Below are 16,458 nucleotides of genomic sequence, written 5' to 3' on the forward strand. Positions count from 1 at the left end.
AGTAATCAAGAAATACACGAATTGTACCAGCACGTTGTGACGAAAGACGGACCCGCAGTCGAAGTCATTAGACAGACGACTATTATTTACATTTACAGGTTGATGGGACGTTAGAAATCAACCACTTTTACACATAAGCGACGCCTTTTAACGAAAAGCATTTCTATTTCCAAACAGGATTCACCAACGAGAACGCACAAAACTAATGTCAGTGACGTACCGGTCCCGGCAAAAATTTACGGAACACGAGAGCGGTGTATTTTCCCCTCGGTGCGACACCCTAGCGGCAAGCGGAATCGCGCTTGCTCACTCGTTCAGAGGGGTGGAGGAGTCAGAGCCGTTTATAGAGAGAGTTTGGCCATTCTCTGGATCTTTTGCCGCCTTGTGGGCGGAGCCTATTTTGACGTCAGAGTCGTCTCTTGCTCCGCCCAAAAAGCCTTGATCCAAGCGTAATCCGTCCAGAATCCGCTTATCAGCCATCTGGGGCGCACCATTTTGATGCAGCCCTCCACCTGGTCGACAGTGCTTTGTGCCGCTCAATGTAATCTACAGATATCACTGGCTTCCCAAGCAGCACAATGTACTGAAAGTCCAGTGCAATAGGGGTGGACGGGCAAATGCAAGGCCTTGAACAGACTCGTGAAACTAAAGAACATTGACAAGACACATACCGTCCACCCCTATTGCACTCGACTTTTAGTACATTATACTGCTTGGGTTATGACCCACAACCTCTTGTGATATGGGGGCTTTGTTGCCAAACTGAAAGAGTTCAAGGACGAAGGGCTTTGGAAGGACGAAGTACACGTGTGTCTTCCCTCCTTGCATCGTAAACAAAGCTCAGCATCAATATGGCGTCGGCGACTGGCTGACGATGGGGCAACAATAGAGCCAGGCGGGGGAGGTCGTTCAGACCATAGAGTTAATATAGGAGGACTCTAGAGAACGGACTTGGCGTGCCGTCAATGGGATTCTCCTATCCCCGAGCGTGACCGCTCGGGCGCAGCCATCCGTTGGTCATGGACAGTGTTAGTGGACGAATTTCTGACCCCTAGCAACATTGGAGCTGTTCCGTTTGTTGCCAACCCTGTGTTGTGCAGTAACGTGGGATGACAAACGGGGAAACGGGCCGATGGAGGGAACCGAGGGAAGGACGTCCAGCGAAGGAAGCGAGGCGAGCCGTGTAATTGCGTTGAAAACGTACGAACCCTTTGGATGCGTGCAGAATTGATCGGTATCACAAGGTAAACGTTGCCATATCAAACGTGAATTATATTTTATCTGCGAGATTGCCTGCGACACCGCCAACCCTTTGCTTTCCACCGACACGGATGAACATGTTTACCGTCTATGACGTGTTGAAGTGGCGTTTGTATGCTTTGCGAGCGAAATCAATAAATCGTTACCAATCGTAACGAATGTAGGCATGCATTTCCGAAGACAACAGTAATCCAAAGATGAATACACGCAGTTAACCGTCATCTTCACGCTGCTCTGCGAACCAACGGGAACCGGAAATGGCAAACATGAAACCACCCGCCATTCCATGCTCTGGTCTGTCGAGTTTCGTGATGCAGGCGACGAACGAACAACAGTACACAAGCAAGTGATGTAGTGGGAAAATATTCACCGCTTATTTGTTTAACAAATACATATGAGATACGCACATAGTACGCCGAATTTAGATAGCAAGTGGTGAATTTGGGAAAACGAGCACGTCAAGTTTAGCGGAATGAAGCAGCCAACGAAAGGCAACGCCTTTCATGACCAACAGGTGGCAGCTCCCTTGTGGTCACGCTTCCTCGAGCGAGTCCAACCCCCTGGTTCAGATGTGACGTCGCATGACGCGCTTGAAATTGGGCTCCTCCTAATGGCTAAACCCTCTGGGAGGAGTGCGCCGGCAGCGACACCAATAGGCGATTTCAGAAAATCCCATGATGCCTAAAAGCGCGGTGCAGCGTGGGTACCCGGTTAACAGGGGAGAAGGGGGAGGAGGAATGCAGAGAGAGTTTTCCCATTTCCCTCCTTCGCCTCCATCGTCCCCACCGTCTCGCAACCTGGCCAGGATTCCGCAACGCAGGGAGAGCAAGACGGATAGCGAAGATCAGCTATTTTCGCCGACCATCTCATGGAGTAAGTTGATGCAATAATGGTGCAGTAACCTTTACGCCGCTTTCAAATCATGAGCGTCCCGCGAATAAAAGCAGTTCGTCCACAACACAGAGAAGCCTCTCGTAGAAAGAACGGCGGTTTCGGTTTCCTACCACACAGCATGGTATTTTCATTTAATTTATCTACTTATGGCGCAGGCGCGTATCCTGCGAGTGGAGACAACAATCCGCAAGACGTAGGACAGGTTACCATGCAGCGAAACTGATTAGTAGATGTGTACGTTAGATAATTTGGGCCGTACGTGTGACTAATCACGTGTAACGTATAACATTCACGCGGACGGAGCTTACGACACAACCGCTGGCTAACAACTGAACGAAGTGTTCTATTGCAGAGCACTTAAGCAAAACTGTTGGTTTTTCTTCTTCTGTGAAACATTGCTTTGCTGAAGCTTGGCTGCTTTATAGCAGGTATACGGCGCGTCGCGTTTCCCGGTACGCGTTTTCATCGCGCCGACTTATAAGTCATCGCGCCGATCAACGCCTGATGAATGCGATCATGAGTGTATTCACGGAGCACTGATAAGGCTGACACTCTTTTATAATAATTCGGGGTTTACGTCGCGAAGCAACTACGGCTGACACTCTTTTCGGTGCCGCTTCATCGCAAATAGTCATTTGATCTCCGACCGTAGGATACTTACTATTTTAAACTTCGTTCTCACCAGGTTGACCCACTCCTGCATTGATGGTTTACCAAAGGGCCCTTGGACTAAACAGCTTAAGGATTTCCCAAGAAGTTTCTGCGAGAAATCTATTCTGGACTATCAGGAAGCCGTGGGGGCCAGTAAGCATTATCTGGAGGGATATGCAATGTTCAAAGCTGAAAAGGTGAAAGATGTGCTGCTACATCACTCCACAAGCACAACGGTGAAAGGAAAAGTAAAGGCATCATACACACTCCGAAAGGAGTACCCCGTTGTTTTGAAAGTTGCTGCAGCTGGAAATGTCACAGGCGGCCATTGCAAGTGCCCCAGTGGCAAAGGGGGTGTCTGCAAACATGTGGGTGCACTAGCATGGTTTGTTTTGGATGTACTTCGTACAGGAAACTCCTACATCCCCGATCCAGTGTCATGCACCGAGAAGCCACAACAGTGGGGGCACAGAAGTGCTAAAGGAAATCTCAACTGCCAAGAATTCCAACAGCTTGTATTCGCAAAGCATGTACCTGGCAGATCTATAGTACAAGCAGCAGGGCCAAAGCTAAAGCATGAAGTGGGACCTACCAAGGAAGCGCTTCAGCTGCTCGCTGATAACATCATGAAAGACACTGGTTCACATATGCATGCCAGGATACTTCAAAGTGTCAACTACGAACCGGTAACGAAGAAGCGATGTGCCCTGCGCCCTTTGCAAACTGTTCGATCTAACCCAATCAGCCTGCCCACCAAAATACTCTGGGTCGACGATGTGAAGCCGTACACACCATATCACAGCCTCGGTCTAAAGGAAGCGCAGGAGCTTGAAAAGCTGACACGTGGACAAGGCTCGAACGAGCTGTGGATAAAAGAACGGTCTACCAGGGTTACAGCGTCCCACTTTGGCGATGTAGTTCGAAGGAAGGCACCAATCAACCAAAAGATGATTGACAGAATATTCTGCAAAAAATCTCACAGTACGAAGTACATGAGAATAGGACAAGAAAACGAGAACCCTGCCCTTCAGAGATACAAGCAGGCAAGAAGTGTTGACGTTTTTCCAGTGGGACTGTGTGTGAACCCAGGAATTCCTGACCTCGGGGCATCACCGGACGGCTTGGTGTACGAAAGGGACACTGGTGATTACGGGCTTGTTGAGGTCAAGACTCTGGCAAAAGCAAAGGACAGTAATCTACAAACAACAGACGCCATTGCTTGCAGCATGGCACTATTCCTAAAGGATGGAAAACTGAAGCACACACACAAGTATTATTATCAAATACAGGGACAACTAGCTTTGTCAGGGCTACTTTGGTGTGACTTGGTTGTGGATAGTGGCAGTGGTGCTCCATTTGTTCAGCGGATCCCGTTCAACCAAGAGCTGTGGAGAGACGTCATGCTTCCCTCGTTACTGAACTTCTATGACGCCAGTCAGAATAACAACTCTGATTGAATGGTGCAAGTGCATAACAGGAACTGTATTTGAGATGAGAGAGATCCCCAGTGGAGAGCCGCAGATATTTCGAACAGAGACTGTGCTTCTTCTGGAGAAGCACAGTCTCTGTTCGAAATATCGGCAGCTCTCCACTGAGGCTCTCTCTCATCTTTGGAACTGTATTTGTAACATAGACAAATTATTACAAAATATGTACATATTGACACAGTGAGTAAAATGAACGAATATATGTGGGACATCCAAAAGTAACCGGAGTGAAACCATGGTCCCTCAGCATTTTGCAGCTGCGGCTCGAGGAGCATTTGGAGTTTTTTTCTCGTGGGCCAAGCTGCAGCCGAGACTCCCATCATGCTTATAAGACAGCTGTGGCATGGCCGCTTGGGAAAGCCACTTATCTACAACTGGAGCTCAGTGTTCTCATAAGCATCATGAAGGTCTCAGCCGCAGCTTGGCCCAAGAGAAAAAAGTGTTCTCTGAGCTGTGACTACTAGATGCAGGGGCACCATGGTTTTATTCCCGTTTCTTGTGGGTCCACAGAAGTTTGTTGACAGATGATGTACTGTGTTAACGTTATATTCACGGCTATTAAGCACGATTACAGCACAGCAGCATCCTGCTTTCTGTCAAGAAGAGGGTCACCTATGAAATTACATAACAATGCACAGGTCTTCCACATTGGGTTTAACAGTCTTGCCATTGAGTTGCAAAAAACATATCTTAGGATGCGGAATGTTTTAACCTGCCTGATAACACGCTCCACGTGAATCCGTGCTTTTGCAATAGCCCTAGTTGTACTTTCATCTGCAAGAGACAACTGAGAGGCACCATTTAAGAATGGAGGAATGTTCAGGTCAACTTTGAGGTCAGCAAGATCCTCTTTGATCAGAAAGCCTCTGTCTGCCATGACAGCATCTCCTTCCTCAAGCAGCTTGTACAACCCACTTTGCCGAACCAGTGCCTTATCCGAAATCCTTCCAGGCGCTAGGTCACTAACAAATGTCACAAAACCATTAGGAGCAATTCCGATCAGACCTTTTGCTGTGTTGTGGGACTTGTACGTGGAATAAGTGTCACTTTGAACACGAAAGTCACTTGGGGTTTCAATGTACAGCTCCGTGCAGTCCAAGATAACTCTTGTTGACGGGTAAGACTCCCTGAACACTTCAGGCATGAACTCGTCTACAATGTCTCTGCTTGGCCATATCGGTGTTTTGTCAAGGTACTCGCATAAAAATTCTACCCAAAATGAACACAGCTCACTGATATATGCTACACTTGTCGAATACCTGTACGCAAGGTCTTGCTCAAGGAGCCCAACCCTTAGTCTCGTCAAAACAAGAGCCAACTGTTCTTCCAAGCTAAACAAAGGAGGTCTTCCCTTATTTGAACCTGCTTTGCTCGACAGTTTCTTATAGTCCTCATGACCAGCACGAACAAACTCACAAAACGTTTTAAACCGCTCATGGGTCGTGAAGCCGGTGTAGAAACGAAGTTTGTCACTGTCCTTTAGAACGTCCGATGGAGTTGGTTTAGGCAGGTGACGCTCACTGTGTTCATGTCGCTGCAGTCTTCTCTGGAGTTCTTGAATATGTGACTGCAACTTTTGTCGATCCACCTGTGCAGCACAAAGTTTCTGTTCCAAATCTTGAACTTCCCTGGTGTAAGCTTCCAGACGCTTTGCACTGGCATTCTCAGCATCGCTCTTCTCCTGAAGCAGCCTTGAGTTCAGTTTCCTGAGTTCCTGATTTTCTTTTGAAAGTAGTGCAAGCTCCTCACGAATCTTTGATTCTGCAATGAAACGACAGTTTATTCTAATTTCTGAGCAGAATTGCATGCACTGGAAAAATAGGTGCTTCCGAAAGCACAGCAACATTCCACTCTTTGATACGCCTGTCTTAAAAAGGAACAACTGCAGCTCTTCGTACCTTCTGCTGCATCATATCCATGGTGTGACACACTGAAGCTAGACTCTTGTTCGGAGCATGATACATCAGTTGAACTGAGCCCTTCGAAGGACGTCTCCACTGTTGTCTCATCAGCCACTTCGAGAAGAGACGGCTCTTCATTGACAGAACAACCTAAAAGAGAAAACATTGACGAGTAAGCTTCATATACCAGGATATTCTCAAGTAAAAGCATACTAACGAGATAAGTAATACAGTCAGCAATGAGGTTATAGTCATGACCACTTTTGCTTTGTATAAAGTGAGCAGACAAGCATGCTCAAAGGCAGTAAAACGCTGTTAAAATACTATGGATACTCACATGTCTGATGTGTCGTCTGAATGAATGTACCAGGCTTCAACAACCATGGTACTTTGTCCATGTATTTCCTCTTGCCAAGGACGTTGAAATGAGCTCCACAGATCCTGTGGCTTAGCCCTGGCTTCCAGGATGCCGGTACGGTTGTGTTTTCCACAAGTGCCTGAACCCAGAGGTCACGAGTTGCTGTGTCTTTCGGGAAGCAATGAAAGGAGACATCCCTGTGGCGTGCAGAGTTGTGTCTGCAGCTCGGAATGCAGCACTGAGTTCCACCACGTGGAGTAGCTGGTGCCATCACTGGAAAAGCAACAATATTGTATTGCTCTTTTTTGCAGCCCCTAGCCGGCACATACATGGCATCTGGTGACAAAAGTGCCACAAAATTTTTACGAAGAATATCATCTGTAAGCAGTAATCTGTCGTTTTTTCTCTATTTTTCCCGTTATACAGCACACGCAACACTTGAGCAACGCCTGCTACTGCGCCATTGCTCACTGTTCACTGTAGTTCAAAATGTGACGTGATATTCACACACGCTGCTGGGCCACTTGGTCAGACCCTTGAGGCTAAAAGCGCTAAAACACTGACAAGTGAGCTAAAATTACATGACAAGCTGCTAAAAGGCTGTTTGTTTCTTCTTTTCCTATAAACACTTTTCGTGTTTAATTGATTCGTCCGTGCTTTTAACCCTACAATGCCCTATTAACATCGCGTGTTTTTGAAGCGTGCACAGATCACCTCGCACCGCACCACTCACATCTCGCGAGCACTGCGTGACGACAACACCTCGCACTGGCCGATACAGCCGTTTCGGATGACTTGTATTAAGTTCTTTATTGCCACTCACACTCAAAATCACCGGAAACACGGTGACGTTTTTTCAACGCGAATGTGATCATGTAAACGCCGTAAACACGACACTGGCGGGGGACTTCTCGATTCCCCCCACTGATATTATGTATCACAGTTGCCCTGAATGCAAAAATGTGAATCGGGAGCATGCTTACCTTGAGTTGCCTTCTTTCGGCGGTCGGTACACAGGAGACGTGAAAATCAGAGCATTACGGAAGCGAAACATAGAACGTACGTGCCGCCATATTTCACGATAACCGGCTACCCACAATTCCTCGCAACGCAAAGGGCACCGGGATACTCCGCGCGACGCTCCTTGGGATTTCCTGAAATCGCCTATAGGCGTGTACCCGAGAAACATCATCATGACGTTGGTAGACACGATCGAATGGGCACTTGTTCGCTGCCTCCCATTAAAAAAAGAGTAGGACCGAAAGTCGCATCCCTTTCACGGACAATCGTAATCCTCTGAAGACCATGGCTTTCGGGCGCGACCTTGTTCGCCCCTATAGCTTCGAGCGTAGTTCAACTCTACCAAATTGGTTGCGCTGTCGAACACTATGACGTCATTTGGTTACAAACAAGGAGACGTCTCTTCAAATCATCTTTCGTGCACATTCAAGCCATACCGAAACTACCGCGGCGTGTCATTACCAGCGTACTCGCTCGCCCATTTCCGCTCGCCGGTAGGGTGTCGCACCGACGAGAAAATACACCGCTCGCGTGCTCCGTAAACTTTTGCCGGGACCTGTACATCACACAAGTTTGTACGTCAACCTGTACGTCACATATTTCCACAGCATGCTTTCAGTTCCTCAAACGGTTTCGTACAGACAGCCGTAACAGGGAGAATTAACGAAGTGTTTTCTTAAGTGCAACACTTTGAAAATAATTAAAGGTTACACATTCCGACGCTTGTGAAACGCGTACAACTGCGAGAACTGGAAAACGAAGTTTGGCTAATTAGATTCGTGCCCAAGACCGCTGTTCCGGTAACTCTAACTTGATGGTCAGACGACTTCCGCTGTTGAAGTTTGTTTCTCCATAGGGGATTGGAGAGTCGGCGATGTGTTCACTTTTGTGTGTGCGTGTTTCTGCATGTGTGTGTGTTCCAACATGTGTCTGGAAGTTTCCTGACTGCGATGCCGCCGTCTAGTCTCGGAACGGATCGCGTTCCTCCTAACTGGCTCGCATAGAAAAGATCATTGCAGAACGCAAAGCCCACGTGACGTCCTCCTGATAATTCCTTCCTCAAAGTAAACACGTTTCCTTCTGTCAGCCAGTCGCTTAAGACAGCAATTATATCAAGGTGCATGCTAACGAGATAAGACGGCAATCTTTTGCGATGTATCGATGTGTAAGAACACAGTGCAGAAGGCTTCCTACGTATTCCGCCATGGTAGCGTCCGTAATGATGTTTAATGGCTGCAATATTCCATGACTAGCATTTCCATTCTCAAGAAATTTCCTTATTGTTTACCTTTCCTGTTCGAAAAAGAGCGGGCATTTAAAAAACTTCGGTCACACACAGCTCTAATCCGTGAAATAAACGAGAACATTTATACGGGAGGAAAGAAAGCATGAGTCGCGGCAGCAAGAACAGGAAAGGTAAACAATAAGGAAATTTCTTGAAAATGGAAATGCTAGTCAGACAACTGTATATATGGACGCGGCGAAGAAATATCACCTTCTTGCAGAAAAAGCAATAATGTCTATTGCATATTCAGCTACCTCTTAATGTTCGGCTGTGCTGCTGCCTCTCTTGTAGTACACCTAAATTTGCTGTTGCACAGCTGCTGTAACCATGTCGTCTGCCAGGCATCCGAAGTGCTCCATTTATTCTAAGGAAATGAAAGTTGTTTAGTCAGTTTTAGAGTGAGGGTGCCACAATTTCTCTCTTGCCACATGCGTAGCTGCTTACTCTATAGATAAAGGTGTTCCGACTAGGACAACCAATGGTGTGAAGTCCCCTGGAGCTGTATAAAATGTTTCCCCTCGTTTGTTTTAGTAAAAGTAGTGGTTAAAAAATCTCACTCTGCTCAGCTTTGTTGCCCTTAGGGGTGTGATGTTATTGCGGAGGGTGGTCGGTCAAAGCGACGATCACTGAAGGTTCACAGTGAATCATTTTGCACCTTTATTCGCTCAAAACAGGCGTATTAAAGGTGTGTGTTTGTGCGTAAACCTCTTATAAAACATCCTTTTCTATCCCGCAGATTCAGGCAGAGGGTGTAAGAAGAGCATTACTAAAGGTGTAATATCGACATACACCACGTTTTATCCAATGTCGATTATTAAGGGTGCAAAGTGAGGTGTTGAAAGAGATGTTTACGTCCAATAAACATTTTTACATCCCATTTGAACTGGGGATATGGTGTTAAAAATTGTGTTTTAATTCGTGAAAGAAAAATTATGCTGGTTTCACAGCTCCGCCCAGCAAGTAACCACATTATAGACGATAACTTCAGTTAAAAACACAGTATTTGACAGGGAAGATGTTAGGAATTTAGCTGGTATCTTTGACTCGTTGCTGACGTACATCAGCCACGTGCCATCAGTACGTGTTAATTGCAAAAAGGCATTCCTGTCACCCCAGGCAGCACAATGTACTCAAAGTCGAGTGCAATAGGAGTGGACGGTATGTGTGTTATCAATTGTCCTTAGTTTCATGGGTCTGTTCAAGGCCTTCCACCTACCCGTACACCCCCATTGCACTCGACTTTCAGTACATTGTGCTGCTTGGGACCGTTACCAACGTTTTCCGCACACACACACACACACACATACACATAAATGGGATGATGATGTGGTGGGTCATTCACCGCCGTTATGGGGGTACACTGCCCCATTGCGCTTGTGGAAGGGATGTGAAAGTGACGATCATGGAAAGGTGTCCTATTAGAGTTCGTTCATTAGACCAGTGCTGGAGAGGAACTCAGCGACAACTCGTAGGACTTGCATCAGATGTGAGGGGTCCGACCATGGCCCGAGAATTTTGGCCAAGTCGAACTAGCGTCGATCGACGCGTTGCAGAGCAGTTTCCATGGGGGTGCGCTCGCGATCGTACTGTCCGCAGACCAGGAGGACGTGATGGAGGTCACCGCGCACATTACACGTGGAACGGAGGCTGGACGCGCCGACACCGAGGGTGGTGTTTGAAAGCCGGTGTAAAAGCCACATTAAGTCTCATGCGGTGCAAGACTGTGGTAAAGGAACGTGGAACACTTAATGAACGTGCCCCAACAAATTGTATTTCATTATATGATCAATCCGATACGCCAATATAGGCTACTTCGGCACTCACGCTGGCCCCATAGTCTTAGCAAGCTATCGAGGCGTGCCTGTGACGCATTGCGCTCCGGTTTAGGTTGTACGATGGAACCACCGCTGGAAGTCTGCCGTGTTCAGGGTGGTGCTTGCCATAGAAGCAAGAGCGTCGAACTGCATGTCTCGGCATGCTGCCGAGGGAGCTTGTATTACGCTACCGATTGGAGAGGGAGTATCTGCCAGGAAACAACTGCATCCTAAAAGGTGTTTAAATAGAATACTCCCATTTTAAGCGTGTTTTTGTTTTTAAACGCACATTATAAGAGTGTTTTATGAGGAATATACTTAATTAAAGGGTGTTTTAGAAAATACCCTTCATTCGGGTGTAAAGGCAACACCAAAAAGGTGTGCGCCGTGGGACAAGCCATTTACACCCTCCGTCTGCCGCATACACAGCCGCCGGCGCTTTTCGTCCGACACCCGCCTTTTCATGGAAAACACTGTCGCAGCCAACACCTTCCTCCACCGCATTGACCCGAAGATGGCCTTCACTGTGTCGCTACGGCGGTCTCGAAAGGAAGAGTCAGCTCTCCATCGTCTTCGCCTGAATGTCGCCCGTACTCCATCGTTCCTGTTCAAGATCAAGCAGCGTCCCTCTTCGGCGTGCCCCTCCTGCTCCACTGACGCCGACACCCATCATTTACTCTTGCCCTGTCCAAGATATGCCGCTCCTCGGACTGCACTCACGCACCGCCTATGTGCCCTGGGGCACAGAGACCTCTCTTTGGCCACCCTACTGGGCCCTGTAGGGCAGAAGCAATGGGCTGTTACCAGAGCGCTACTATGCTTCCTGGGTGACTCTGGGCTCCTAGACTGCCTCTGAGCGATCGTGCACTCATGCCTTCCTGCTGCCCATGTGCCGCTTGCGTCTTTTTCCTTTTCTGTTTCTTTTTTTGTCTCATATTTCTTTCTCCTTGTTTTTTTCTTTTTCTGCAAGGAGTAGCAAGTCGACCTCTGTCTGGCTGACCTTTCCTTTCTGCTTGCCTTTTTTTCTTTCTCGTTATAAATATATCCCCCCCCCCATTTACACCAAAAAAGTGTAAAAAAGTTTATTCTGTTGGGACGAGGTACCGTAGCGTGACGCCATCAGGGAACTGCGACACAGGAAGAATCATAGATGGGTTTAATACCAGTGAGCGATGAAAGATGTCAGTGTTGCAGTCAAGCGGTATCCGTGCATTTCGAAGATGTTTGACAGACAGAAACTTTTTTTAAAATTCCGTGTTAGCGCCGCGAAGCAACTGTGGCTATGAGCGGCGTATAGACGTGGAGTGATGGAGAGAGGATAGCAGGAAGTAGTGGGGTATACAGGTGGCAGACATACAGAAACGAAAACTTCAACTTGAAATACTACGACTTGAAACAGTGGGGCCAAGCGGTTGGAAGGGTGCCTGAAAAATATGTTGAAGTGGTCAGGAAAGTCTGAAGCGGGTGCATATTAAAGGTATCCGGCGTTCGCAGCCTATGCCTGGTCCAAGATCCCTCACGTCTGTCGTAGAATATCCTCTCGCACGTTCTCTACTGTTGACCCACGTGCCCGCTCTGTCTCTTGGCACTCGACTCATTACAATGGGCGCTGTCCTTTGAACTACTCTGAAGGGATCGGACATCTATTCGTGTCTTGCCGGGTATTGCCTTTTGCACAGAATCGGTGTAGAGATACTTGAAAACGATGGGGCCTATAGTCCATGCACTTACTTCAGGAGACGGGCTTTTGCGCATTCTGCGTTTACTGATCCTCTATACGCATTGCAGAGCGAACTTCCTACAAATCCCGATCCGTCTATAGTCATCATCTTTCAACCTCGACCCCTTCTTCTCGTTCTATCTCACCTTGAGTCTACACTGTATAAATGGGGAAAAAATGGAAAATATGGGAGTAGTTACAGCTTCTAGTGCCCTAGATTGCAATTATTCCTCATTTTAGTCCCGTGGCACCGATATTTGCTCTTCGGTCCTGCAATTAGGGACTAAACACCCGTGCATTTAGTCCCGAAAGGGGCTAATGGTTGTGGCAACGCATCTACTCCCCAAAGGACTAAAAGTATTCTTTTTTTCTTACCGAGACAGTTTTGACCCACGTGAGTGAGGTACACAGCGGCAGGCCACCATGGAAACCATCACCAACATGAAACAACGAACGCGGCGGTTCAGTCCTGCCATATATATATATTCACGTGCAATGCTATCGGTCAGACTAAAGCAATCAAGTTAGCTGCTTCATAAGCGCTGCACGCCGAGCAAAGCGGTACTATTCTATTAGAACGCAGGAACAAAGAACACCGAAGAGAACGTTAAGCAGCGCTTCGTTATCAGTTGAAGTTCACTGAACCTGAAAGTCAGATGTTTACAGAGAGGCATAGAATGAAAAATGAAGTGCCTCATCTCGTGCGGCCTTTCTCCCAATATTTTCTCGAGCGAAAATGAACGAGTATCAGGCAAGGCAGCCAAAGATTATGTAAACGATGAGGCGCTTGATTGATTTGTTTAGTTATCCTTCCTAGTTGTCCTTCTAGATTCGGGGTGTTTACTTTATGCAATTAATAAATATACGCTAATTAACTGTTAGGTAGTACGAACAAATTGACTTGGCCACAATTACAAACGAAGGACTTGAGGCTCCACGGCACAATCAGCGTGCAAAAGACTTCTTGCCTATTGTCGCTCATCGCGTGAAGCACTAATTATCTTGAACGTGTTAGCTAATAGGATTCCGTGCCACTACATCTAACGCGCCGTTACGTCTATCGTGCTCTTACATCCAAAAACGAGTCGTTACATCTGCCCTGCTGTTACATACAAACGAGTACCGTTACATCCAAAAAGACTTTACGTCCATTTCTGGCCGATACATCCATAAGTCAGTAGATACAACGAGCCGTTACATCCAACGGAAAACCGTACACTACGAGCTGTTACGTCCATTGCGCCATTACATCCACAGACGTAGGAAAGTGTGCTACAACTGTAACGCGAATTTCGCAACCGCAATTGCAGTTCTCCAGACACGTGAGCGAATTACTTTCGACACCTTGGTATCAATTTATATCGCGATAAACTCAGCAGACATGCAATCAACTAACGGAGCAACGAAGGTATGGCAGAAACCAGCAGGCTAAGGGTACTCTAATTGGTAACAAGGTAATCCGCTTCATGTGGACGATGCGAACCAATAGAATTTTTATCAGACATGTTTTAATTATCCGTTCGGTTACTATTTTTGCGAGGCTAGTTCGACTGATCTGTACCGAGGCGAGATATCAAAGGCTATGCGGAGTGTTTGAAAGTAGGTTATCAACTTATCACTGAGCAACGTGCCAGCTTCGCATGTTTGCGACGTTCATCGAAGTCGTTTTAGCGACCGCGCTGCAGCGACACAAAACGAAGGTTAGGATGGTTAGTTTATGGCCACAACGAGATACCTAACAGGGCTCGGAACCAGAGGTGAACTCGAGCCGAAATTATCTTTTTTCTAGGGATGAACTGAACCAAAACTAAACTGAAATAAATGGGAATTACCGGTCATCGAAACGGATCAGACCAAATGTTTTCTTCACCAAGCCAGCTCCCAATTTCCATAGTAAACAATGTAGCGCAGCTTCAACGGTTTCACTACGTTTTGAAAACCTTCTTTCGAGACAAATCAAGCGCCTTCAATTTGGCACTGATTTCCTTACAGCGCACGGTGTTTATTGGGGGCGGCTTGAAACGGCAGGTTAGGGATGGCAGCCCGTCGCGGTTTTGGCTTTTTTAAGACACCTTGAGCGAAATGCCCTTTCCCTTTTGTCCTGTAATACCATACACTGTTGAAGCAGAACTTCACCACACAGCAAGCTCCTAGCCAACCACTATTCCGAATGATATCATTCTGTGTCCTTATCTGCTGAAAATAAGAGGATGCACCTATCTGGAACACATTATGCATGTCCCAAATAGGCACCTCCTTCCTGTTTTGAACAAATCAGCGCACAAAATGATATCATTCGGAATGGTGGTTGGCTAGGAGCGTGCTATGTGGTGAAGTTCTGCTTTAACAATATAGCCACCTGGCAGACTTAATGCAGTAAACGGAATGGAATTTACTTCACCTCCTAACCGACCATCATCTCGAATGACATCGTTCTCTCCCCTGATCTGTTGAAAACAGGAGGCGTACGCCTTTTTTGTGACAGTTATGCAGAACATAATTGTAACAGAAAAGGCGTACGCCTCCTCTTTTCAACAAATGAGGGGAGAGAACGATGTCATTTGAGATGATGGCTGGTTAGGAGGTGAAGTACATCCTTTCCATTTAATGCATTAAGTTTGCCGTATGGCTAGGGTATTACTTACATGCCCGAAGTTATCTGCAACGCACGTCTGATCGCTTTGCCGGTGTACTACACTTGTTAGCCAAATTGCTTCTTGCGAAGTATTACGAAATAACACTTCAGTGAGAGAAAGTTCTATTTTGTGTACTTAGAGTACTGAGGTGACCCCCCCCCCCCTTTTTTTTTTCTTCGGTGTGGAGTGGAATCTCCAACGAATAAAATGAGTTATACCTGCGAAAGAACGACGAGCGCAGGTGACCTACAGAGCGAGTGCGAGGGCTCTGTTCCGCATACCTTTGAAAAATTCTTGTCCTCGTGAAAAGAGCGCATCGCAGAACGACAAGACGTCGTGACGTATGCTACTCCCTTCACCTGACCAGTGACGTACAGCGGCACACCTCAAGCATGTATAAGCGGCGCGCGATCTGCGAAGAAAAACGAAGACACAAGGCACGAAGCCTCCCTAGTACGTCACGCGAGAATTGTGTCTGCCGTCTGCGGCTGCTTTCTCCGACTGTTTTTTGTTTTTTTGTTTTGTTTTGTAAATTTGATTGCAAAGCTATGACGCACCGCAGAGCGAAAATATTTCGCGTGGCGACTCCTGGTGGGCAGCTTGACAGATGAGGCAGGATTTGGAGCGACGTTAAATGTCACCTCATTGCTCCTTTCACCAGGCCTAAATTACGTTCCAATGCATTATCAGTGAATCAAAATTTTCAATTTCAGCGAACCGGTTCGAACCTTTGCTTTCTATGCTCTAAACCCGAACGAAACCGATATGCATGAACCCGAACCCGAACTGAACCCCAAAAAATAACGGTTCCGATCTCTGAATTACCTATACCGAACGTCTCATGAAGGTCATCCGGGTGAATAGTTCTCATACAGGTAGAGCTACTGAAAAGCTTTCTTTTCGGTGAGCATCCTTTTCACTGAGACATGGGCCAAGAATTGAGCAGTTAGGAGGGGCCCATTTGCATACGCTCATTGATTAAATAAAATTCGTAAGTTTTAAATTTGACTTCGGACGCTTTAGAAACCTCAGTTTTGCCGCTCGGAACCTCAGGCGCAAAATATTCCAGCAAAACAAAAAAAGAAAAAACGTGGACACGTGGTGATTTTTTTATTCATTAATTGGTTCCATTTACATGTTGCATGCGCAGAGCAGCGTACCAATGTTCTCTTTCGCTCAGGCTGCTCTCAACTCTTTCCGTTGCCAATAGGTGGTTGGTTGGTTGGTTGGTTGGTTGGTTGGTGGTTGGTAAAATAACAAGGGGAGGTAGCCCTTTCACCATCACCATCACCACCACCACCAACAAGGGGAGGTTGAATTCGCGCAAGCGAATTCTGCTACCCCCCAAAAAAGGAAACTGTACGATCGCACCACAGAAGGTGCGCACAAAGAGGCATCTTGAGACAGACCCTTGGCCATCTCGACAGCAGAG

At 46.9% G+C, this 16,458-nt stretch overlaps 1 protein-coding gene across 1 annotated transcript; it reads right to left on the bottom strand.

Moving 5' to 3' along the window:
* Positions 1-4,850: 4,850 nt before the first annotated feature.
* On the bottom strand, positions 4,851-6,822 carry LOC135389729 (uncharacterized). Its single transcript, XM_064619761.1, has 4 exons — positions 6,531-6,822; positions 6,191-6,343; positions 5,005-6,053; positions 4,851-4,904 (listed from the first exon to the last, which is right to left on the bottom strand). The coding sequence occupies exons 1-4, from the start codon at positions 6,820-6,822 to the stop codon at positions 4,851-4,853; spliced, it is 1,548 nt and encodes a 515-aa protein (XP_064475831.1).
* Positions 6,823-16,458: the final 9,636 nt, after the last annotated feature.

Source organism: Ornithodoros turicata, chromosome 3 (genome assembly GCF_037126465.1).
Source record: "Ornithodoros turicata isolate Travis chromosome 3, ASM3712646v1, whole genome shotgun sequence".
Classification (NCBI taxonomy): domain Eukaryota; kingdom Metazoa; phylum Arthropoda; class Arachnida; order Ixodida; family Argasidae; genus Ornithodoros; species Ornithodoros turicata.